This window comes from Nannobrachium achirus (genome assembly GCF_963921795.1).
Source record: "Nannobrachium achirus genome assembly, chromosome: 21".
In the NCBI taxonomy this organism is placed as follows: Eukaryota; Metazoa; Chordata; class Actinopteri; order Myctophiformes; family Myctophidae; genus Nannobrachium; species Nannobrachium achirus.
This window is the reverse complement of record NC_137828.1, coordinates 33,849,197-33,876,630: the sequence shown is the minus strand read 5'-3', so window position 1 is coordinate 33,876,630 and position 27,434 is coordinate 33,849,197. Positions and strand designations below refer to the sequence as shown.

At 42.3% G+C, this 27,434-nt stretch overlaps 1 protein-coding gene across 1 annotated transcript in view; it reads left to right on the top strand.

Moving 5' to 3' along the window:
* The window catches only part of cUnh8orf34 (chromosome Un C8orf34 homolog), a gene marked incomplete at both ends in the record, with an annotated part of 117,758 nt that overhangs the window by 87,552 nt on the left and 2,772 nt on the right, over positions 1-27,434 (top strand). Inside the window, 3 exons of the mRNA XM_080751732.1 lie at positions 8,640-8,766; positions 15,231-15,727; positions 17,762-17,858. Coding sequence (XP_080607858.1) covers positions 8,640-8,766; positions 15,231-15,727; positions 17,762-17,858 — 721 coding nt within the window. The remainder of the gene's footprint in view (positions 1-8,639; positions 8,767-15,230; positions 15,728-17,761; positions 17,859-27,434) is intronic.

Below are 27,434 nucleotides of genomic sequence, written 5' to 3'. Positions count from 1 at the left end.
GGCATTTCAGCATTTACACAACGGCTGATAGAACCGAACAAGTGATACACCCAATGAGGGATCTTCCTGGATCACTTTGCTGTCCTCTTAGGGCACTTTGTGTGCAGTTTGAAAAGGATAAACGTAAAGAATATCTCACAACACAATTAGACACGAGGCTATTTTAGATGGCGGACACAATAGGCACAAAATAGGAGTCCACATGCCATTGTTCTATGGGTGGATGATAGCGTGCACAGCTTCACATGCTACAGGGTCACCAAGTTGAGGTGGCAAACTGTATAGCAAGGAAGCCTACAGGGCCGTGCTGGCTCACACGTACTGTAACACACACACACACACACACACACACACACACACACACACACACACACACACACACACACACACACACACACACACTCAAACACAAACTGGCACAGACACACTCACATGCTATTAATAAAGTGGTCAGCCAAGACGCCAGCACCGTTGTTTAATTATTCAAACCAGTCGATACCTTTTTATAATTACCCAGAATCAAGTGTTGGAATGGCCTTTTTTTTTTCTTTACTGCAGTTTTACAGACAGAAAGGGGGCTTTGGAGTTGTGGATTTGCTCCGTGTGTTCAGCAGATGGAGAAAGGCTCCAGACTCACTGGCATCAGGTTCCTGAGCGACTGCAGTTCAGTCAGAAGCCTTGTAGTTCAACGCATTAGGCCAATGCAACTGTAACCATTGTTACCAAATGGGAGAGAAACGTTGTGTATCAGCTGAAACTATGCATGAAATGAAAGGATGACATCCTTCTGTCATTTTTATAGTGGGAGAGAACAGTTTAGGAATGTTTCCCTCTAGGGGCACATTTGATTTCCCTATGACATGGATCCAAGCTCTCTCTCTCTCTGTCACACACTACAGTACATAGGTTGAGTCTTGTCTGGCAAGCTAAAGAGCAAGGTTCTAATTCGTCCCATGTGGAAACAGAAAGTGTGAACGTCTCCTGTCACCCTACTGTAGCTATTAGCTAATGTGGTTGTTTGCTGTTTAATTGCTTTATGTTGGACCTGATTTGAAAGGCAATTGCAATTTGTCTTTATAATAGCTTGTTAGTTTAACTGGTCCTCTGGGGTCCTGTGACCAGAGGCTTTAAATGGCATGGAACTAAATGTAACACTTTCAAGAGTTGACTCATTTCTTTGGACAAACAATAGCTGAAGTCATACAGTGGGAGAAGCCTCTATAGTCTCAGCAACACCACAATCCCATTTCCAGTATTTAATAATTCATTTATGAAGATTCATAATTAAAGACAGTCACTGTTCTTTCCATGTTAGATCCCTAAATTATATTGTTGCAATATTAGTGTTAGTAAAGGGATATTGTAATAAAAGTAAAACATTTGCGGTTGCTCTGTTCGAGCAGGGCATTAGTAGAGCATGCCTTGTGCTGTTGATTGCCCTGCACTGGGCAGTGAATTTTGGAAAGTAAACACTGTTAATGGTTATCGTTAGTTTAACAAGCCTCAGCCAGCGCCTCTACGTGATAATTGCCTAATAAAGGCAGATACTTTCCTAAAGCAATCGCTGAAGCATTTCCCTGAGAATTCCTTCTACAGTTTCCTGTCAAATGATATGTTTTAATCAAACCTTCACTCGGCCCAGCCTGGGTGTTACCGTCATAAAGTCAGTCAGGGGAAAATTGTTCATTTTTATGGTAGGAAAAAAAAAGAAGATAATTAGAGTGATGCAATGTGTATGATTCAAGGCAGCGTTGTGCAGGTTTATTTATATTTCCAGTGGAATTTGGCCAGGTTTCAGGAGATATACTACATGGCAGGGGCCCTTTTCATATTTGGCACCAATCCTCCCCATTCTATCAACAGACTGCTCCCCACACCTCTATGCCTATGCATACATGATTATCTTCAGAGCAAATCACCATGATTTAGAGCATAGGTAACTCTAGAGCCATTTTATTTCTGTAAAGGTTTGTATCTTCAGGATTTCCAGACTTTCCTTATTAGTGGTTTTCTTTAATGTGGCCTCTGCGTGCCGTGCCTTGAATTATTTTCTTAACTCAATAAGTGAGCTTAAAGTACAGTTTGGTGAAAGAGTCATCCACTCTGAAGGCTTATTCGTCAGCATGAAACAAATTAAGTTTTTCTTCACTGACTTACTCCAACCTACTGTGTGTTGTGATACTCATTACCAAATGTTGAAAGAAGTGGTATGGAGGTGCCAGTTGTGATTGCTTTCTTCCCGTTTGATCTCTCAACAAGACATTGTATCCTCTCTCTCCACAATCTCTCAGCCACAGTCAGACTCAAACCTGACCAATGTACAGTTGTGGGTTCTGCAGGGATACCCGTGACCCAAATAAACATGCGTGTCTAAGCATGAACATGGCTGGCCCTCCTGCCAGGAACCGACCAGATTAACCGGGGGAAACAAGAAAGAATCAGATTCACGATTGTCTTTTTTAGTTTTTTGTTTATAAGAAACCCATTTTACAAAACCTCAAACAAACAAAAGCAAATTACTCAACCTCACTGTACCGAAGAAACAAAGCGTCAAAACAAAACAACAGAGGAATCCATGACATTCGTGGCTCCATTAAAAACGGCTGTTAATCTGGATTTAAGAGGGGGGGGGGGGGGGGAGTGTGTTGGTTGGCAAGGGATTACTGCATGTAGAGCCTTACTATATTATTCCATTCTTGATGCCGGCTTTATGAACTTTATCCTTTGTTTTCCTTTAATTCCATTTCACCTGCTCAGACACTGCATGCATTTTGTTGTGAACCATGTCCACGATCAGATTATTCGCTGATTAAACATCCCTTGTCTCCCTCCAAGCATCTATCACATTTCCCTGCTGCTAGTTGTCCATGCTTCTATGTTCATGACATGATGAGCTATTTCCGTGATAGTTTCAAACGTTCTTGGATTGTTTGCTTCTCCTTTGTGTCTTAGGCATAGACAGTGTGTCATAAGACCTGTCTTTGCACCGTCTCAGGAGGAGAGCTTGAATTGGATTCTAATTGTGTTATTGACAATATCCTGCTTGCTTTTGGATGTGCTGATTCACTGGTAGGCCAGTGGGCCTAAGAGCCCTTAAACCACGGAGGCAGAGTCTGGCTGAGGCTGGGCCGCAAAAGTAGTGAAGTGAAAAGTAGTGAAAAGTAGTGAAAACAGCAGATCGGCTGTTTTCACTAGTTTAAATCATTTTTAAAATGATAAATACAAAACAAACGGTTTTAGACATACAAGGTTTCCACCCGACAACGACGAAATATAACTCATGTAATTGGCCCACTGGCTTGTCACTTGTCATGATCTGAAATGGCAAATCTTTGAGTAGCAGCAGCACTATAGAGAGAGATCTCTCTCTATAGCGCGCAATGAGGGCCTCTCCAACTCTTTTTCCCGGGCTGAATCAGGGGCCCAGCATGTCCCTGGGCCGCACTAACATTAAACTTTCATATTAAGGTGGGGGCCACAAAATATCGTCTCGCGGGCCGCAAATGGCCCCCGGGCCGCCAGTTTGAGACCCCTGCCTTAAACAGTACATTACAGGTCCATTAGGTGATTGTGTTGCGAGCCAAGAAAACAGGAATGCATTAAAAGTGGAGCGTTACACCTCATATCCCGTATCCTCCCAAGGCAACATTAGCTAGAGTGGGATGTAACAGCTGAACATGACGTTTGGAAAACATCTCCGGATTTGTATTCAATATTTGTTGTGGTTATGTCCTGGATAAACTCGGTTACGGCTATGCCTTCAAAGAGTACTGTATCTAGACAACAGAAATGGTCCAGAGTTTGTTTTTTTGTTCTCGTGTCCTCATCACAAATTACTGGAGAAGTTTTTAATCCTTGCATCCCAGCGACTGTTCCTCCAACAACAGTACACAATACTTTTACCAGACACACTTCAAACTATTCGATGCAATAAAATCACTTTATGCAAAAACAAGATGAAAACAAACCAGATGTGAATTGAGCTGCCTCTCGCATGAATCTACAAATAAATCAGCCATTTGTTTCTTACCAAAGTGTCAAATCACTCAGAGGCACGCACATAGAGAAACATTGGGGAAGTTCATGTTCCCCTCTCTCTCTCTCTCTCTCTCTCTCTCTTTCCATCGCACATAACATGACAACATCCACAGAGAATCTGTGGAGGGCGGACTAAAGCCTTGTGTGACCGAGGCCTTTTGTGACAGAAGTGGCGCCCCCCCCCCCCCCCTTCCTCAACGAGCATTTGGCAGGACAGGAGTCAAGTATGTTAAAGTAGTGAACACAGAGGATCAGATCCTCTGGCAGAACACATGCCAGGCCTTTGTACGAACATATGCCACACATTCTTTTAAGAACACATATTGAACAAATTGCCTTGAAGGCTAACGTAATGATCAGAAATGTGTGTACTCTACAGTATATGCCTGCCTGTGCGTGTGTTTGTGTCAGGGTAGCACCAACCTATCCTACGCTGACCAGACCACACCATGTGAGGTACGGTGCTTTGTCAATTACAAACGCCAGTTCTACTCTCCAACCTCCTCTTCACCCAGACCATGTTTGAGGTTGCTGGCTGTACAAGTACCGTAGGGCCCAAACAGTGTTGTACGGAGGGCAAAATTGGAGTTGGCCCTGGTTCCTGTTGGCCATTACTGCTGACCACACACACACGCATAGCGGCACACATGCATGCTTTAAAAGGATTTTACTCTGGACTCCCATCCCCTCTCTCTGTCATGTTCACTCTCAATATGGATTTAATTTTGTGAGAAACTAGATCCATGTTTGTTATTTGGGCAGAAGTATCACCAAAGGGCTTTTCCCCCCTTCCTTTTCTGTTATTTTCTTTATTTCTTTTCTTTTTTCAGGCGGTCTTTTGGTATTGCCATAGTGGGATGGGTATTATACAACTTGGGTTTTGCATCGCTGAGATTAATATCCCCATGAGTCATTGCTAAATTATAGCAGTCCTTTTATTATGGATATGAAAAGGCCTTCCTCCTTCTTGTCTCTTCATCCTCTGTGCAGCTTAAATGCTTTCTTTCAAGCATTCCAGGGAAAGCGACAAACAAACAGTTGGAAGTACTTGGGGTCGTGTCTAAACACATACATAATTTCCGATAAGGACAATGGCTGCCTCAAACCACAGTGAAGGGAGTAGCAGTAGCACATTACGTGCATTTATTTAGTCTCACCCAGAAATGCTAGAGTGCAGTCAAATCTGATTAGTTAGTGTGTGAGACAGATTAGGTGAGGAAAGGGAGAGAAGAGCTGATGTGCTACCGATGTGTGTCTTTTGTTTGTTTTATTTATACAGGTACAGTAATCTCATTTAGACCTGAGGTCACATTCTCAAGAGAGACCTGATTCGCACAGTAACAACAATCAACATGTTGAAGATCTCCTGTTCACATCATCAAACACAGCATAATCCTCCCCACACAGAGGACCACGACCCCCAAATTGACATGCATTAGGCTGCAGACCCCCCATTTAGTGGCATTTCTATTTCTGGGAGCCCAATTTATATTGTAAAATCTATTTTAATTGATTGGGTGTACAAATGGGTCCATTTGTTTCCATTTGTACACTCTCAGATTCCATAAGGGTCCATTTGGTTCCTAACTATCATTTAGCTGGGGACCCCCTCAAAGACCCCTGGGGGTCCCCGGACCCCACTTTGAGAACCAGTGCCCTACACATGAAGCACCTTTAATCTTAGACTTCAGTCTTCACAGCACTGTTCTAAATGAACTGAGGATTTGTAGACTGAGCGGATTCTCTTCGTCTCCCCTTCTAGTCTTAGAAAAGTTGATATGAACCAGCCCAGTTCTCTCTCTCGGCAGAGGCAGTGTGTCCTCCTAATCAAGAGCAACCAGTTGTTCAACAAGTCATATTTTGATTATAATGTCTGTTTATTTTTGGATGTTATCTGGTGAGGTGAATTGCCTGCAGACTCTTTACATCCTGTCTGTGTGTCAAGACACAGGAGTGCTGTAGCAAGGATCCAGGATATACAGTATGGTCCTTATTACAGTCTGCTAACTGGACACGTGTGCTGGAGGGCTGGAGAAGTGCAGATAGCACTGTATGCTTCACTGATAAGAGATTCTCATTCTGGACTGGACTGTAAGGGTCCTAACGGGACTATGTAAGCCATTTACCATGAGAGGGAGAGGGTTGTTGGCTGATTTACCACTGTTTCAGGGTTGTGGCACGAGGCGAAGCCGAGTGCCACACAACCCACGACCCTCGAATGGTAAATTGCTTTTCTACCACTTCTACCATATAAATGAAAGAAAACACAGCTGTAACTTGCAAGGATATTTATATTAGTTACAATCATTAATTGTTTCAGTGGGCGGTGTCCATGAGCCAACTCAAGGTTGTTGCCTGATTTACCACTGTTTTAAGCCAATCAGAATCCAGTATCTGAACATGTGACCACAAAAAGTGGTAGAAAAAGTATTTGGCCAATTGACTGGTGTAATACTGTGAAGATACGTTTTGGAAACCTTGTCAATATTTGGTCTTCTGAAAGGGCTTTTTAGCCAAAAAGCAGTGTTGTGTGCTCCAGTGACTTTATTCTGGAACAAATATGATGAAAATGCATTCATCTTTAACGCAGAGGTCTGTCAACGGCTCCGCTTGGAATTTTCGTCGCAGACATGTGGAACCGGAGAGATCTGTACGAGAGATGATGTCATACAGCAGGATCGGCGAAGACACAACCATAGAAAAAGAAATCGATGGGCGGACATCAGTTGCAATGTTTCACCCATTTGACTGCTTTATGGGGGCTGCAATTATAAGCAAGGGCTGTGGTGCCGTGGTCCCAGCACCACAAAGTGGCTCATAATGCTGGCAGGCACCAAGACCAAGTCCAGAGTCCCTGGGGATCACGTTCTGCCATTTATCTGCGGTATATCGCTGTGCTGTTGTTCTTCACCATGCCTCCTATATACAGATATGTTTTTCGAGACCAAAGATTCCAGAACCCTAAATGATTAGGCTGTCATATCCCTGGTTAGTCCATAAATTGCAGTTGGAAGACTTTGCGTCTGTCGTCATATATGTCAGCTCTAAACTCTCTCCAGCCCGTCTCGGCAATTTGTCATGTCGCGGCGGGATATCAGCCGGCGCTAAGCACAACACATGACGTAACCATTGGCAGGGGCGTCGCACCACATTCTGGGCCCTGGCTGGGTACAAGGATTCACTGGCGGGCCCCCCATGAATGTTCTTCATGGGGAGAGGGGGTCTAACCCATTTAGACCGGGAACGCATAATTACGCATTATTCTGTGTTTTAACTATTGAAAAATAGCAGATATACAAGCTCACAGCGCGGCACTGAGTGCCGCGCTGCGAGCATGTAGATCTGCTATTTTTGAAAAATCTTGAAAAAGTCTTTGAATATCTCAAATCCTTCTAAGGTTTTTTGAAAAACCTATATTTCTACTGTATGTCAGTGACCCCCAAAGTGATATGTATTTAGCTACAGACCCCCATCTCAAAATATTTAGTTCCAGGGACCCCCCAGAAGCGAAATTTTAGTCACAAATGTTCGCATAAAAAATACACCAGTAAGACTCCCTAATCGGGAGATAAGCGACCGTCAGGTCACATATACAAACTTCGTAATCGTAGCCAATCATGGGAAATGGGACAGATCCATGTTGATGACATGACTTTAGAGATACCGTGTACCGCTTTGCATGATATAAGGGCAAAAACTGTTGGAGCAGTGTCCTAAAATGTGTTTTGCACTCGGTGCTGCGCTGTGAGCTTGTATCTGCTATTTTTCAATAGCTTAAGTATAAAATAATCAAGGCCCCTCCACCTTGGGCCCTAGTAACTCAGTCCCACGTTTCCCCCCCTTGTGACACCCTGACCATTGGCATCGGCAGTGTCATGATTTATCAGATGTGAGCCAACATTACAGGAGATGGATTATGTAGGCAGATTCTGTGCAGTATCTCACCTGTAGCAGAGGCTCATGTGTACGTGCCCCTTTGGCTTAACAGATCATCTGAACACTTGTGCACCATCAAAGGGATAAACAGGGGGGATTAGGTGTGCTCTCATTACAGGACTTGGCAGCCCGAGTCTTTTAAACTAGCGCCTTTCCAAATGATGTATGTGGCCAGGAATAGGTGCAGCGATGTAGCCCAAACTGGCAGCCATTAGCAATCCCATCTGCTTCGTCTTTTGCTTGGACGATGATTGATTTCATTTTTGCATGGTAACCCGTACAGTAGGCCTAACGTGAGCTTATGAATCTGTATCCATTATTTATTGTTCGTTAACTGCTAGTCGGGGATTTGCTGCCGTCAGGCTCTTTGCCAGCAGACTGGCATGCAGAGAGCTCCTATAGATTTATCCACGGTCCTCCACCACTACTGACAGTCTGGTCTGGTGCTCCACTTTCACCAAAACCGGAGTGAACTCCACACCACGTGCTTTCATCTCTTGCCCCCGCCGTGGTTTCGAATGTTTTTCTAACTGCCATTAAAATAATAATTGGCTCTTGTTTTGACTGATATGGCTCAGACATATAGCTGGGTATTATATGAAGGTTTAATTGAAGAGTCTTTCTTCTAATGTGACTTTCTCTCTCCCCCCCTCACTGCTAACTAGCGTCAGCCTGTCTGGGAGGCTGATCTGAAGGCAGGGAGAGGAGGGAGCTCCATCGGCCACACAGGTCTGCTACTGGGCGACTCGCTGTTCTCCAAGGAACTGGAGAACATGGGCAAGCACCTCGCCGGTAGGCAACGTGTGTGCGTGTGTACGTGTGTGCGTGTGTGCGTGTGTGTGTGTGTGTCTGTGTGTCTGTGTGTCTGTGTGTCTGTGTGTGTGTCTGTCTCTTTGACTTTAATGATGAATAATGTGGTTATAACCCAGATCAAAAGCTTGCATGGGAATAAAAAACATAGGCTCCACATATGCACATACATAGTATAGATCAGGGGTCTTCAACAGGGGGTCCGGGACCCCTAGGGGGTCCTCAGAGTTACTACAGGGGGTCCTTCAAATCTTTTTTTGATAGAAACCTTTTTTCTCCTTTTTTTATATTAACCATTTGAACCCTAACGTCCACATTCTGAGAACTTTAGCCAAAAAGCTTGTAGATGGGCTATTCTCGGCAAAGAGGTTTGGTGTAGAGGGGAAAAAAGAGCACACTAAATACAGAGTGAAAGGTCAAGTTTATTAAGTATTAACGATTCAAGTGGTTACATATGACACAAATTGACATGAATCCAAAATACACTGATGATTGTGCTATCAAACGATGAAACTCTATGGAATCTGGGGGTCCCTGCTTCATCGCTCTCTCAGTTAAGGGGTCCCTGAAAACACTGAAGACCCCTGGTATAGATAATGTGTACACACACACACACACACACACACACACACACACACACACACACACACACACACACACACACACACACACACACACACACACACACACACACACACACATTTTGAAGCAATAGAAAGGGGTCGGTGGATGTCAGGAGACAGGTTATGTAGAATGAGTCAAGCGAAACAATAAGCCACATTTTGTACATGATGAGATTCTGGGCTAATTAAAACCTGGTGCTTCTGCTAATACACTAGTACATTATGTGACTAAATGAAAGGACTGAGTCAAACAATTACCTCGCAGCAGGACTTCATTTCACTTTTGACATCTTAAATTAATTGCATTAATTAAAGTTTAATCACATAACCCGGAATCTTTGCTGAGTCATTCTCTATGTGTGTGCGAAGCATTAAGCCTGCTGTAAGCTGGAGTTACGACTCCTGAGAATGCTTAAGTTTCATCTCTGCTCTTTGATATTGTACTAATGACGTCTGGGTTACTCCAGAAACCGTCTTTATTGTCATGGTGATCAAGTATGTAAGGGCTAATTTATGAAAGCAGATGAAAGTGTGGAGAGTAGACCAAAGGCAATGTCACCAACCACACCGCCGGCATCATATCTAAGACATGTGTGATGCACACTTGTTTGTTTACGCGTGTCCCTTCTCTCCATTGGGCCATGCCGCTGTACGCCTCATACACGCCTTATGCATTCCACGGTTATGTGAAGCACATTGGCCTCCGCTTTAGTGAAACTTTTAACGTCGCCCAGCAGCAGTCCCAGCTGTTTAAGTCCTCTCAGCTCCTCTGTACATTGGCACTGAGGACACTGTCTGCATGGCACATCTCTCTCTCTCTCTCTTTCTCTCTCTGTCAGAGAACAAATACTAAAACTGCCTCTTTCGGGGCATGGACCCAGCACTGTGCCTGTTAACAACACACTCGTGCGTTGCTCTCCAGTGGGCCGGCGGTCCTCAGATGGCATTCATTTCTAGTTGTTTTACGCCGAGTTACTGTATATTATTCAGACGGCGGGCTCCCGCCAGGCGTTTGAATGAGGCGGTCGAACAAGCTAATTCGGCCCTTTCATGCCTTTATTAGCTGCTAATGTGTTCCACATTTACAGCTAGAGACTCTGCTTTTATCTCATCTTCGTACCCCAATTATGCGGTTGGGCAGCTTTTCTTTGTCCACTGTGATAAAAATGAATTCGCATTATTTCCTAATAGGTCCCGGAGGAGGCTAGTGAGTACAGTTTAATTAAAATGAGGTTACACAGAAGTTAGTAATGAATTGATTGTAGATACAACCTTTAGTCTGGGTGATGCCGTTTAGCTTGTGGCAAGTCAGTCAATCAGTTCTACTTTTTAACCAATATATACTTTGATACTTTGTTGGGCGGGGTTCCCCAGTGGTCTATCCTTGACAACCTTTTTCCCCTCTACACCAACTGTGACATGCCCAGAATAGGGAATCTAAGGGTCAAGTGATTAAAGCGATTTTTACATACAGCAGTGAATCTTATTTTTGGCAGATTTTAATCTAAACAGTCATTAGCAGCTCTTATTTAGTTCCAGAGGATGGACCCAATAAAGACATGCATGGGTTCTGAATGGTTGCATTGCGTGCTGTGGGCCCGTACACTCTCACCAAGTGGAACTGCTACTTGATCAAAGCCTATGTTATAGATTAGATCTGTTTCTCTTTCTCCGTGCCTTGTCATCTCCCTCTCTCTCTTTCCCTCTCTCTCTCTCTCTCTCTCTGCATCTGTGTCACTCTCTCCTTGCTTTCTCCCCCCCCCCCTTCACTCTCCCCCACTACTGAGAGATTGGATCAAATTTTATCAAAGCTTTATACCATGTGGCTTATGATGCCGGTTCTTTGATTTTCAGAAGCTGTCGTTTTATATCAGTGTCTGTGTAATGCCCTACAGTAATTTTGGTGTTAAACACTGTCAACTGCCCTATAGAACCCCTACATGCAGCTGGTTGTGATAGGCCGTTCGTTGACACAAGGAAATAAGCAGGAGTTCCTGGTTTACAGTAAAATCATGACTTTTAGCGGCTTCCTGGCCATTTACAGAAAAGGCGAATGATTTTCAAATGAAGAATGCTGTGTTTATCGTTCCATCTGTAAATAAGTCAAGATTAAAATATCCACTGTATGGGGAAGCACGTTATTAATCAGCATATCCTGTTTACCACAGACTAAAACAGCAATCGTGACGGTCATGGTTTGACAGGCGTGGGTGGTTAAGGGCCTTCATGGAAGAGAAACCTCAATTTATACACACATCCACTTTCACAACCAGGACATGTATAGTATTTATTTACTCCACACTCCAATCCATATGTAGAGCTTTTTTCTCACCATAAATGACGTCTTTTGGAGGGTTAAGATGGTTGATTAATTAATTACCCCATGAGGCACATGTACATGCAACCCAGAACCTTGCAACATCATATTTGATATTTTTTCATGCAAATAAAGGCATTTGCACATTGCTGCGTTTTTTTTTGAAGAATTTCGGAGCACGTAAATATTTTTTTTTAACTCACGTTATGTCAATTATGTTTGCACACTGCCGCCCGTTTCGGATTTATTTTCAGACCAGGGTTGATTTTTTCAGGATTTTTTTTTTCTTTCGATTTTCGCAACTGTCGCCACTGGGTCCCTTGCTCTCTCTCTCTCCTCTCTCTCTCCTTGGCCTGAAAAACCTTTTTTGCGGATTTCGGATTTCCAAAACGCAACAAAAAAATGCAGCAGTGTGTAACCAGCTTAGTCTTAGATAGTTCAAGTCTGTTTGTTCAGTTTTTGTACAGGTTCTCTCTGTCTCCAGCCCTTTATTAAACAGAAAATGCATTTCCAGTTTGGGATACCAATTTGATCCAATCAGAACAGAGAACTCACACAGGAAACAAGATAAACATGCATGTGAACTTGGAAGTGACCAGACAAAATTGCAACACTATATCAAATCACTATATAAAATTGAAGCTGATAGGGAGACCCCTGTTGAAAAATATACTCTATAGCAATATATCAGAATGTAGTGATTTAACCTTTTAACAAAAAACATTTTGTTTTAACAAAAAACATTTTGTTTTAACCAAAACATATCACTAAAGTCACAAGCTCTTGTTAATACTTTTCATAGGTTAAATATTTATAAAACCCACAGACAGCCGGTATAACCACTTTAAAAGTGGTATTCCTATTTTGACCATGCCATTATAGGCGGAAAAAAAATAATCTTTGCTACTTTGTTCGACACTGTCATACGGGGCATTCATTTAAGTTATGAAAAAACATAAAACAGATGAAATATCGAGACACAAGGTTTCTGCCCAACGGCGACGATACCGTACACTGCAGCCCTGCCACAGAGTGATGTCATGGTATGCCATACACTACACACACCCCACAGAGTTAATCATTTCCCAGCTGTCACTGTGATTCAGGCCAAGAAAGGCCATGCGTTGCCCCAGTTCCTCTGCCCATACGGCTAACGTTATTTCCTCCTCTGCTGATTTTGGAGAAATAACACATGTACAATCGGTCCGGGTTAAAACAACACAGGCACAGTGTCACTGGGTGCACACGGAGGTTATTGTGCACATGGGCAGGTTACGGCGCTGTACTGTACAGGCCGACCTCCCAACAATCAGAGCTGATTAAGCACAGGGACTCCAAACCTCGTTTTGCGTGTCACAGAACTGAATACCTCAGGTCCCGGAAGAATCGCTGTGCAAAACAATCTGGAATAGTTTTCAAATAAACGAAATCATGGTCTCAGTCAGGGCTGCGTGCCTGGTGGCTCAGCAAGTTAGACCTGATTCATATGCAATGTGTTGTGAGCTTGTAGATCTGCTATTTTGTGTGCGACATCGACATTGGCGTGCAAACTAAATATAAATCAGGTCTTAGATAGATAGATAGATAGATAGATAGATACCTTTATTATCCCAAGGTGGAATATCAGTCGCCCGGAGGCAGCACAGCAGTATAAGGATATTTACAAAATTACAGAGAAGTATGAAAATAATAAAAAAAGAACAGAGTACAGTAAAGAGCAAGGTACATCAAAGAAAGGGAACGAAGAATATATACATATTGTGTCAAAAACAGTCAATGCTCATAAGTGAAACAGCCAACTTAAACAAAAAAGCAAAATAGCAATCCTTAAGCACAACTATCTATACAGTGCCAAACAAAAGTGTCCATAAAGGCCTGTCCATACTTTGACCGAAACAGCCGTTTTCGGTCAAAAGGTCCTTTTCTACCATAAAATTACATCCCCCGGGACTTCTGAAAAGCATTGGACCGAACGAGAGTTCGGAAATTTGCACGTCGGAAAACACAACTCACCGAACATTTCGGTCGAAGTATGGAGAGGCCTTAACAGTCAATGCTAGTCAGTGCTTAGAGCACAGAGGATAATTACGTTCCCTGTGAGAATATCTGGGTTCGAATCTGACCTCTGTCTTGTCTCACGTGTCCTATCTCTGCCCTTGATTTCTTGTCTCTCTACACTGTTGAAATAAAGCATAAAATATCTTAAATGAATATGCCCTTTGAGCTGTGTTGCAGGCATCTCTTGCTTTGCATACGTAATGGATAGTGGTGTGTGATGAGGGGCATGTGTTTCAGATTGTTGGTGTGGGAAAAAGATTTGTTTTGGAGAACTCGATTTGCCCATAAACTACTAGCATGTCAAGTTTTGTGAATTAGTTTGTCATGCCTTTATGTGGTATTTATTTAATGTTGCACATACTGTACACACTTCCAGGAATAGTCACATGATGTTGGTGACTCATCTGAAGGTATCACTCTGGGTTGTTGAATCCCAATTACCAAAGCGCCAAATGATAAAAAACGTGGAAAAATGTACCCAGATGCTGATCAGAGGAGTTGGCGGTATCTTCTCCTTTCACAAACAGAAATGTTTTTGAGACTACCAATGAAGCAAACAAAAGTGTTTTTCTCAGGAACAGGGGAGAAAAAAGAAGAAGAAAAACCTCACAAGCTTAATGTCAACTTGGAAGCTTCCCTGTCGGCGGAAGCAGGATTCACCACAATTTACTGTGTCTCTAAATATTGCCATCATCGTCCAGAAAAGGATTCAATGAAAACAGTCTCTCTCACTCTGGTGTTCAGGGCAGCCAGTGAATTATCCATGCTCTTGTGAGATGTGTACATACACAGAGCAGTTATCTTTCTCCAAAAAAGATCTAGCCTGCCATTAAATCAGTCTTTTCGGCTAGAGGGTGGTTTAAGAATAGCGTGGTAGTAGCCCAAACAAGTACAGTATACATGTACATATGTGAGTGGAGGCTGCTTCACATAAGCACATACTGTATACAGGAAAGGCTGAATGAGGCACACACTTCATAAAAACTAAATCAAATTGATATACAAAATCATGCTAGTCTTAAAGGGATAGTTCACGCCCCAAAATGCTTTTGTCTATCGATTACTTACCACATGGAGGCTTGAATTAATCGTTTGTTTTTTTCTCGTTTTTGTTGCATTCCTGAGCAAATAATTCAAGATGACTCTTGGTGTCTCCATATGGATCAAAGCAGGTTCTTTGTGTCTCCATAGGGAACCACTGGGGGTCATCAAATTATTGGCTGAGTGAGGAATGCTACAAAAATAAAAATAAATATCCATGAATTTATCTCCATGGGGTCAACTATATCCCTTTCAGATCCGATGAAGCCAGACTGGACAGAAACTGTCCAGGAATTTGTTTTAATGTATTTAATGCCTTTTCTTTTCGCTGAGACCTCTCGTTCATTCTAGGTCTAAACTTTTGTGTTGTTGTCTGACTTTGTGCCACTGTGCTTTCATCATCTCAGAGGTGGAGAAGGACTTGGCCAAGCTGGCAGAGGCAGGGAAGATGACCACCAGGCCCACCAACAATCCCCACAGTAGCCTCCTCCTCTCCCCTTTGCTCCACAGACCTCTGCCCAACAACCTGCCTCTTCCCACCAAGCTGTCCAGACCGCTGTCCCCAGCCAGTGGCCTCTCAGCCAAGCCCACGGGCGTGGGCCTCCCACTGCTCAGCCCCAAGCCCACCTCCCTGGTCATGGGTCGGACTCAATCTCCCAGCAGCCCCAGCAGCAGGACTCAGACCCCAAGAACCCCAAGCAGGCCGCTCACCCCCAATAGCTTACTGTCACGCTCAGCCGGGACCCCTGGAGGTCGTAAGGAGGTACATGTAACGTTCAGGAGGTCACGGAGCCGCCCGGTGACGCCCACATGCCAACCCACTCTCCCCCGACCGTTGCTCACACCTCCTGGGCTAAGTACCACTGACAGCCTCGGGGCCAGCCTACGAGCATACCTGTCTGAGGTAAAATCAATTAATATCGCCTTTGTCTGGGTTTTCTCATGTTAGAATACAGGCATAGCTATCTATGCAAAGTGCAAGACCATTTATAAACCTGGCATAATAAGCACATAATGGCCATAAACCTTGGGTCATGAGCTTGAAAATCGACCCCAGTTTATAGTAATCTGTTAGTGTGGTGACAGTGAAATACTGCGGTACGATCAGTGTCAAATAGGCTCTATGCCCAACTAAGGTTGGCTGTAGAACATGAGAGCATTTACACAGAGATTGAAATGTGCGTGCATGCACACACACACACACACACACACACACACACACACACACACACACACACACACACACACACACACACACACACACACACACACACACACATACACACACACGCGCGCACACACACACACCTGCATGTGCACGCATGCACAAAACACACGCTGTGTGGGGTTTAAAGGAGAATACTAGTAGAATGTCATTTCACAGTGGAAAAATGTGTCGGGCTTAAAAGGAGAAATTTCAATGGGATTTCTCTCTCAAGTTCCTTTTCATGGTCTGCTTCACGGCAGCGCTGTTAAATACAAAACGCTTTCTTGAGGGCTTTATTAATGGCGGGCAGGAATTTTGCAATCCCTCTGTGTTCTTTTGACACTTAACGTCGGTTGACGCCTAGTGAGATTATCAAAAACACCAGAGCACTGATTCACATTTGATTGGGGCCACCTGGTCCCTGTGTGCAAGGGCTGAGCCCACTGAAGGAGGTCTGGTTAAGAGAGGATTCTGGACCTGTTTAACATGCTAGTAGATGTACAGCAACCTCTGCCAATTCCCTGACTTTTTCTAGACACTGTGCTTCCTGGGGAATTAAGAACATCCATCACCTTGCTGAAATACTGTACAAGAACACATAAAAGCTTGTAGTAGGGAGCATGGGACAATTTATATATTAAGGTTTGGCCCCCAAGGATTATAGGTGTAGTTGGTGTAAATGAAAATAAAAGCAGCTGTAGCACTAATGGGTCTGACTGACGTTCACGTGTTCCAACTCGTACACGTCTCTAGAGTTCACTGAGGATTTTCCTGCATTTTGCCTTTCAGACTGGGTCAGTGCTGCTTTCCTTGCAATATCATTAGAGCCTGTTTTAACAGGAGTGCTAATATAGAGGATTTCTCTGTTTGTATCGCCAAGACATTTTTAAATTAGTTTAGTTTAGCTTCTCTGCTTGAACATACCAGAAAGTTGCTAAATGACATATTGCAGCTGGACTGACATGTTTCCAGATGTTTTTCTTTCATTCTGCAAATGTTCTGGGAGGATGGGAACGTGTGTATCTAGATGGCTGAACGGATTGATAAGCAAACAGGTGGTCTCATTGAGATGGATTTACTTCTTAAAAATAAGACACACTTAAAACGTTACTTAGATGCTAGCCTTGGATACCCATGCGTTGTTTTCTTTTGGTTTAATTAGACGCTGACCAAGGTAGGTAGTGTGGGCTTATAAAAAGAACAAAAACTATAGTAGAATGCTCCAGCCTTCATACAAAAACATATATTTCATCCCAATGATTCATGTCTTCATCACTCTTAGTTAAAGGAGTAGTTCACCCCCAAAATGACTTTTTCTTCTATTGATTACCCATGCCATGGAGAGTAGAGTTCAATAATATTTTTAGTTTTTTGTCACATTCCTAAGACAAAAATTTGATTCGAGTACATCTACCCCCATTGATTCCGGATGGGGACCCGTTTCGAAACGGGTCCCCATCCGGAACGAATGGGGGTAAATTTATTGTTATCACATTTTTGTCTTAGGAATGTGACAAAAAACTAAAAATATTATTGAACTCTACTCTCCATGGCATGAGTACAGTAATCAATAGGGGAAAAAAAGTCATTTTGGGGGTGAACTACTCCTTTAATTTTGTTCTGATGAAGGCAAAAAGTATATCTTGGCTGGAGTGTGGATCTAAAGCTAAAGATTTGTCACCTCACCAGCTTTTCTCTCTCTTTGTCCAATATCCTCTCCTCTCCTTTTAGGATGAGTTCTACCAGCAGTTACAGGCCATCAGGCAGCCTTGGCACATCCCCAGTGACACAGAAAGTGATATCCTGGAACCACCTGAGCAAGACAAGAGTGAGTGACCTCTACAACTCTCCCTTTCGCCTTTTGGCCCTTCTCTTTTTGGTCCTTTTGTCTTTTCAACCTTCATTGTCTCCACCAGCCGAAGGCTGAGGGAGAGTATGTTTTCCCCTCCGTCCGTCCGTCCGTGCGTGCGTCCGTCCGTCCGTCCGTTACCAGCTAATCTCCGGCGCCGTTCGCCCGGTCGCTGCCAAACTGTGCACACACACTCCCTCGACACCAATTCAGAACCTCTGCCCCAAATATTTCACATGGGCCTGTTCTAGCGCCACCAGGAGGCCGACTTTTGCAAAACTAACTTTTGCCAGTACTCCTACAGATTTTGTCCAAAAATCACGTAAATCAGTAGACAGTATCTCTACAGTCATGTGATCGACATGGATGTGTCAGATTTTCCATATTCCATCCTGATTGGCTAAAACTGGCTTTCAAAGTTTGCAGGATTGGTCAGTTTTGAAAATAATGCCTGAAATCCTGAACGCAGTGTGCGATTTTGGTGAAATTGTGCATGCACATTCCCAATAGGCAGAGGAATAAATGCCACTTAAGAAAAATCAAATCAGCCTCATGGTGGCGCTATAACAGGCCGATTCATGTTTTCACCTATAACTCCACCGATTAGTGTCAAACTTTGTATGCGCACTCCTTAGAGGCCAAGGTAAAACCTTTTCCCTGCATTTTTTACATCAGCCTTTTATAGCGCCATCAGGAGGCCGACTTATGTAAAACACATTACATGCCTGACCTGGTGGAGACCTGTGCTCGGAAGAGCACTGCTTCTAGTTTTCTTTGTGTATTTTGTTCACATTCTCTTTCTTTGGGGAACAAAAGTTCACAATTAATCTCCTCTTCTAAACTTTGGCTTGCCATTTAAATTCACTGGTAATCAACAGTTCCAAAGTCTGACAAATTGCCCTCCTTAATGCCTTATGCTTACCCACAGTCATTTCCTTTGTGCATTATGAAAGTTTGTTTCATTAATGTCACTTCTCAGATGTGACTAATGCATTTGAAAGGCAATCCATCTAATAAAAAGTGGAAATTTTAGGACTACCTGTAAGTATTCCCTACCAAATTATGAAGTAAGTCAATAGCTAAGGCAACACATTTTCTTTTCCATATTCCACAGTTGGGTGATATCTTGTGAGGTTCAGAGGTGAAATATGCTGTTGAGGTTGACTACGTTTTATTTCCTGGCGTCATTGAAGAGATTCGTCTCCATTAAGATCTAGTCAATGGACATGAACGACTCTTACTTGTAAGTCATAAATCCTATCATTATAGTGGTCTGGCTTGGACATAGTGCAGTGCATTGCCTTGGCTTTGAACATGACAGGATTAGATCAGACCTCCCTTTGAGGTTCCAGCCCATAAATCACACAAATGCATTTGGTAATATGGGCTGATACTACTCCTTGCCAAGATGAAAATGAGAATTGGTTTCAATACGCTGAGGACCATCAAATTCACGCTCTCTTAACATTTACGGTGAGAATAATGTGTCTCTCGGACCGCTCAAAGAGTTTGTCAGAAAATGATTGTCGATTAACTAAGCAGAAAGTTTAATTTCTAGATAGAACTCTCATTGTGCAAAAACATTTCAGTTATACACCATATAACCTACAAAATGCTAAATACATTTAGAAATTCATCTGTTGAATCAGTCATCTATAATATATTTTTTATCCTAATCTGAAATATTGGGTAATATGGGGTAGTAGATATACTACGTTTTATAGCCAACTCCTACTGAGAGGGTATAGACTTCCATATGCATTCCCTGGTATACATGGAGTCACCAGCCACCGTTCTTACCTGACAGCGAGGAGTTTCATTGGGAGAACTGAAAGAGTGTGTGGCTGAACTGACTCTGTCTAGACCAGTGGTTCTCAAAGTGGATTCCAGGGGAGACCTTGAAATTTGAAAGTTTGAGAAACACTGCTCTAGAGTAGGGCTGCACGATATAGACAAAATGTCATATATCTGTATTTATGTCAAATATTTTGATATTGTTACGATATTACTGTACAAATGTGAAATTCAATATTTAAAAAAACTAAGCATTATTCAAAAAACTGCATAATAACTTTGCATTCTTCTTCTTCAAAAAAAAGTCAGTTTCACTCTTATTTTGAATTTCTCAGCAAAAGTAAAACACATACTTTTCCTAGGACTCACACTCTTATTTTGAAGTCTATACTCTCGTTTGACTTAACACGAACATGCTTAGTCAAAGTCACGGCAAACCACTGAGTTCAATTTGGCCCCTATAATTTTTATGAATAAAAATATATGGGAGGAAATTGAACTTGTGATCACAAAAGGCAACGATATTGGCGATATATCGCCCTGGGCCTTTTGCGATACTGATATTGTGCATGGTCATACCGTGATAGTGATACGATAACGATATATTGTGCAGTAGTCTAGACTACCCAAGACCAATTGGAGCTGCTAGTGCAGTGACAAGGACACAAGCTCCTGCCCGCTTCCCAACTGTGAACTGATGTTTGTTAGGGCGCCCGGCAAAGCTGGATGCACCGCATCCTGGAATCGCCGCGGATAGATACATTTCTTGTAACATTTATTTTCATTTTGGAATAGATGCCTTCAATCATGAAAACTAACTGGACGCCATTTAACATATCTTTTTACAGTAAGGCTTGCTGTGTCGTTGAGAGCAAATAGATCTGCAATTCATTTATGTATCAACTAACAAGTCAAGACAAAATGTCATAACATCTGAAATGTTCTCCAATTAATACTGTCCTGTGTTCTCAGTTAACTCTACTCAAACAGAAACTCAAGAGCATGAGGGAATTAAAGTCACAACTTTTGCAGGCCTCATGAAACAAGAATTGTGGTCAGATGAGACTTAACCATTAAACCCTATACACAGTACCGGTACTTTGTTGACCAGTGTCCCCCAGGGGTCTGAACTTGGCCCCCTCCTTTGTTCCCTCTCTACACTAAATCTCTTCGCCAAAAAATAGACGGTCTACAACAGATCGCGAGCTTGTAGATCGGCTATTTTGTCTGAATGGCATGCCCAGAAAAGGGACGCGAGTGTTCAAGTGGTTGAAGCATGCAAAAAAAAGGTTGTCAAATGGAAATGTAACCGCATGTGACACGCTCCCCTGCGGGGAATGTTCTTGCTAAAAGAATGGCAGAATGAGTGAATGTATTTTTTTAATAGTCCCAGGGGGGGTGTGGCGATGGTGATGATATGTCCAGGGAGGATATGAGAGGTGGAAGAGTGAGATAGATACAGAAAGAGAAACCCTGTAGCCGCAAGACGTGACAAAGCACTTGTTGGCGTGAGAGAGAACTCATAGGGCGCTAAGGCTGATGATTGAATTTCTGGCTCGTACGTACTGTGTGTGTGCGTGTGCATGCACGCGCGTGCATGTGTGTGTGTGTGTGTGTGTGTGTGTGTGTGTGTGTGTTCACCCGCTTGATATGGAGCTCGCTTCATTAGTACAGTGACACCCTCTTCCAAGCTTCATGCCAGTGCATGTGTCTGTGCTGGCGCCAACTCTATGGTGAGTGCTAAATAATGGCGAAAAAATCCATAGCTATTTCCTGTTATTCTAGAGACTTCCACAATGGGGTAACCGCACATACCCCAATGGAGATGAAAAGAAGTCTGTCCTTTTTCCTTCTCCCAAACCCTCTGTTCTGTTCATGTCTGTGCCTAAACCTCTCTGTCTAATCACAAATTATACATACCGTACATGTATTATGGACTTATGCCAGTACAGCTGATCGATATATTATTATTAAACAACAACACCTTCTTATTCCCATATGAGATACAATAATCCATCACACAGAAATAAGACAGGAGAGTGATCAGAGTGAGAATGGTATGTTTACTATGGAGAGAGAGTATTCAAGACAGGTACAGTACAGAATAATCAATGGTTCGTGCTCTCTCTGACAAATTATGTTTTGACATGAGTATAAGTATGGTCATTTCATCAGTCAATGGATGACGTTTCAACACAAGACAAAGAGTCCACATACAGGGTTCCTGGGAGGAGAGATGTCCTTGCTCGTGTCTGGATGACACTGAGCCTTATAAACCAAAACAATTCTCATTGTTTTCGGTACAGGCTCCAGGCAGTTGATAAGGTCTGATTTCAACCAGACGGAGACCTTGTGTTGTACTGTACATGACATTTTATGACACAGTCACTGTGCCTTCAACTTCAGGTGGTCATCAATATGTATTGATAAAAAGATGATATGAACCATAACAAAATACCTATCAATTCCACCGGCTGGTTAATATTGATCTTTTTATCAAATAGATCAACAAAAGAAAACAAAATAGGCACACAGTGGGATGAAAAATGGTTAGGGTTAGGGTTAGGGTTAAAACATTTCTTCAATAGTAAAAGGACTGTAATTATCGTTAGGGTTAGAGTTGACATGACATTAATGACAGATTGATACGTCAAGATTAGTTGATCAGTCTTCCCCTGCAACCTGTCAGGACAGAATAAAAATAAAAAGGGGTCCATAAGTCCATAAGTCCTCGATATGATGAGGGCTAGAGACAGAGCAAAGTCCAGGGATCGAGTTGAGGTTTTGTTGGAGATGGGTTGTAGATGGGCGGAGACGGGTCGGAGATGGGTTGTAGAAGGGCGGAGACGGGTCGGAGATGGGCGGAGACGGGTCGAAGAGTGGAAGAGGGTTCTTTAGGTGGGTTTCAGACAGCTCCTATGGACAGAAGCTTGCGGCAGTTCACTAATATCGATACAATGGATTCTTCAGTCATAATTATAGCGGCTTAATTCTTCGACAGTGCGATTTCAGAATACTCACAGGCCCGGGAGGCTGCAATAGCCCCCCGCTGTGATGATGGCGCGTTCGCACTGCCCTCTGGCCTCTGGTGGTTCCTTGGCACCGCCTGGCGTCCATCGGGCCTAGAGGATGACAGTGCTTGGCGGCAGATCACTTGTATTTCAACAATTTACAATCATAATTTCTCCACCTAAATGTTTTTCTTCACAGTGCATTTCCGTTACCCACCGACAACCAGAGCATAGCTCTGGTCCTGCGGTTGATTGGCTCGTGCACTGGTGACCCATCGTCTGTTGGTGGTGCCCCTTTTCACTCTCCGCCCTCTGTATTTTTTCCTCCGCTGTGGTGTTGTCATGGTTAGCCCTTATAGGTGTTGAGTGGCTGTAAGCCGTTCTGATAGTCTGTTTGTGTTGGGCAGAAGGATTAATGCACACAACACAAACATACTCAAAACATACAAAGTTTTAAAATCAAAAGTTTCAAAATCAAAATTAAACGTTAAACAATGAAAATCAAAGCCTAATCCAAACAATCAAGCATACTCCCCCCTCTTGACACAAGGTGTGGCAAAAATGATGTTGTTGATGTTTGGGGCTAAATGGTTAAAATAATAAAAATAAAAATACATTTTCAGACCACAGATTTATAATCTGTTCACAGTTCTTCAATTATTCAAAACTTTCAAAACAAATTAAAAATGACTTAAAATCATAAAATAGTTAAATCAGTGTCAAATGTTTCTTAATAGGCCTACCAGTAAGTCACCCAAAGAGGACCTGGGAACAGGAAGTTCCACAATCAGAATGTTGATGAAATCAGTAGAAAGGAAGACAAAACATATCTAACACTTTCTCACACATACCCGCCATGGCCATGGCACACAGTCACACGCACGCTCACGCACGCAGAGGCAGAGAGGGAGTAAAGTGTCCGAGCCTCTTCTGTAACATAGGCACTGTATGAACAGGGCCCCTTTGACATCAGAACACAGACAGAAGGTTTAAATACAAATAAAAGATAATAATAACAAAATAAATAAAATATAATTAAATGGACACCAGCCCCTAGGGAAGCAAAAAACAAAATGAACGGCTCCACCGGACATGGTGCCCCTTTTTCAACAAGACAGGAGGACAGAGAAAAACGGACAAAATCAAATGTAAATAAAACATGAGGTCAAATCCGTCCAGTCCAACCAAAATAAATAAACCTGTCATAAACCTGGAAAAACAAAACAAAATTAAATGATCAGTTGACATGAATTTATATAGTTACTGTAAGACATGATGTAATATCATGTCAAGTGGTCACCTCATGGGCTGGGTTGACCTTAATCAGTGGACAGAACACAACTGAGTTGTTGACATGATGGTGAATCTTGTTGTTGACAGCTCTTGCCGTCACCCCATGAGGATAAAGATTGTTTACTGAAATATGGTTTACCAGTGAAATATCAGACACTTGTTGCAGTGTCAAGGCTGTCGGAATCACAATGTTAGAATACCAGGATGTGTTATTAAGGAACATAGAGTGGCAAACATCCCTTTTAGGAGAAACACATAGAAACAGATTCACACAATAAGACCCATTTTGAGAGAAACAGTATGTAACAAGTCACTTGAAGTTTATAACGATCCCCACAGTTTCTCCAAATAAAATAAAACATAGGCAGAGCTAGCGCAAGCAGCAAGCGTTAAGCAGCAAGCCTAAATGCGAGCCAGCGACTCACACATACCGTACAGTACTGCACGGCCGGACAAACACACATGCACCACTGCTCATGTTCATACTGGGTTTGATTTTTCCCTTTTCTTTCACAAGGTTATCACCAGGGGAGAAAAATAGGATTAAAACACACATACATACAGTACATGTATCCATGTAGACAATTTCTCATACATTTACACACATGGGTCAGTCAGTTTAGAGGTCATCATTCAGAAGGGGGCTTCTTAGTTCTCAACACCTCAGCTGGCCTGAGATGGAATTAAAAATAATAATAAGACTAAAACAAAGACATGTAAGCATAAAGCATGAAGATTTCCGTCAGAACGTTCTGTTCTGGAACATAAAGGAAATCTACCAATTAAAATAACCACGCTATTTCTTATGTGATTAAGTAGCTGGAAACAGCTATTATTAATAAAATAACCACGCGATTTGTTATGTGATTAAGTGGCTGGGTTATGCACTGGCCAAGAGATTCTCCCTTCAGAACAATTGCTTTTGTTCTGGGTACACTAAACGAAATCTTGTAAAGATTTCCTTCAGGACAGAAATAACTTTCGTCCTGGCAACACTAAACTGGAGTCTCGTGCTAAATAACACCAACTAATAATATGGACAAGCATGAATCTGTGACCAACAGTCTGCTATGTCCTCAGAACAGGAAACCGCAGTCCCTATTCTGTTACTCAAACGTGCAACGAAAAGCGATAAAACAATAGACTACAAAACATTAAACAATAAAAACGCAGCTGTGTTAAGAGCTAGCTAGACTCTTAAGACAGCAGGTATAAATCTTTAAGTACTGGACACCTCTGTGATTTACAGTCCAAAAAGGCATGAATAGCCTACAATGAAAACTGAGAAATAGATTTAGAAAGTTAAGGTGTACAAAACCAACTTCAAAGACTTAAGAAGAATAACGCGACCGATTTAATGTCTGTTTTTAACAGGGCCGCAGATAAAAAGTAATTTGTAAGGCAAACCGGAACGACGAAACAACGGAATTTGGAACACATTATTTAGGACACAGGGGCCTTATGGACAAGGTTAAATCATGGATAAAAAATACGATTTATAACAACTTAAGCAAGTTTTTGTCTCATAACTATCGAAGGAAGGGTTATGAGTGTAATGAGAGACATACAGGTTTTCTTTAGTGGACAAAGGCCTGTAGTAGTAGTGAGAGCAGAGAGACTGATAAGAGATAGATTCAGGCTACTCAAGGCAATCTGTTCTGTAGCAAGTTGGATTATTTTGAAAATATTCTAGACAAAGTGTGTGAATTGGGGTTCCTTGTAAATTGATTTAGTGTCTTTATTATTGTGATAATCAATAATGTATAATAATCTAGTATAGTTCACCGGCTGTTATTTCCACTAAATTATTAGACTTTGAGACTACATTATATGAGCTTGTAGAGCTGCTATTTTCTTTCACATGGCGAGAGAGAGGGAGATAGAGAAAGACAGGAAGTAACAATATTGATTTATTTTAGGTTAATTGAGAGACAGAGAGCATATTAGAGAAAGAGAAGAGTATAAATGTTGAATTGTATAAATTCAACATTTATACAAGTTTTTGTCTCTGAGCAGTGTGTGAGTTGTATTAGGGTACCTGGGTGGTGAATCTTGTTGGCTCTGCTGTCGGCTTGCCCCTTTGCCAATTTGAGTGACATGTATGATAAAACAGTGAGCTCACGTGCCATGGTGGGGAGAAAAAAAAATCCTGGGGGTTCCACCGACAGCAGGTCCAATCGTCCAATCGGTCCACTCCTTGAGAAAGTGGAGAAGGAGACATTTTAGTTCTGTCTTAACTTAAATTGTCAGATACATTTTAAACATTTGAATATTATTAGAGGCCTTCATGCCAATTATTTTACCAGAACAGAAATGGTCAAAATACGGTCTAAAAAATAACATATAGCTTCTCACTCTGCTTCGCGACGGCAAGCGAGGGGGTGAGAGGCGCAGAGTAAACGGAGCGAATTCGGTACCAAAACAGACAGATAACAAAATAATACTGGACAATTATTGATAAAAATAACATCAACCGTGACCACCGGCGGCTATGTCCAAATTCTTTAGAACCAGGCAAACCCTCTGATTCTGGTAAACAATGTGCAACAAAAAGCAACAAAAAGGTACCGAGAGAAAAAAATAGTTTCTGTGAAGTTTGAAAATCACAGAAATAACGACCGATAAAATGACCATCTACTGTTATCAGATAAGGGTTAATTTACGACGCGTGTCAAACCAGAACATAATTAGGAGATTTCCGGCTCCTCGATGGAGGGAGAACAATAATTCATCATTAATTCAAAATTCAAAGACACGACACATAATGTTACAGGGGCCAACCGTAAACTATAAAGGATTAATAAGTAATTGCAAATGTTATAATTTAAAAGAATGTTATAATGAATGGTGTCTCCTGTCCTACTGTATTTCCCCTATGTTGGGCTGGCGGGGACAATAGCCTATGATAGGATGTGTCCGAGCAATTTATGTGTTAAAACAAGTGAAGGTAAAATAGACTGAGCGATACTAAAACATTATTTAGCCTTGTCCGACTCCCTGAAATATCAAAAATCAAAACAATAATTCAAACTGAGAAGCGACTCATCGCGCACAGATAACTGAAGAAAACAGTATACTTATCTTAAAATATTATTCCGGTCACCAGTGGTGCATAAAGATCCGTCCTCGGACCGTGGAGCATGCAATCAGAAAACCATGTGTCCAGCGGTCCAGTGGCGGATGTCCAAGCAGGGAATGTTATAAAATAAATTGTACTGTTGTCAAAATAATAACCTTGTCTGAAAACACAGTAAACTTCCAAACTCACAGCTGGTTCTTTTATACGTGTTGTAACACCGACCCACCGGGGGAGAGAAAGTGCACCCACGGTCACTTGTCCATCCATCGGTCGGTCAAGATTACATCTGTATGCGGCGACGTAGGACCATTTTGATCGATATATTATTATTAAACAACAACACCTTCTTATTCCCATATGAGATACAATAATCCATCA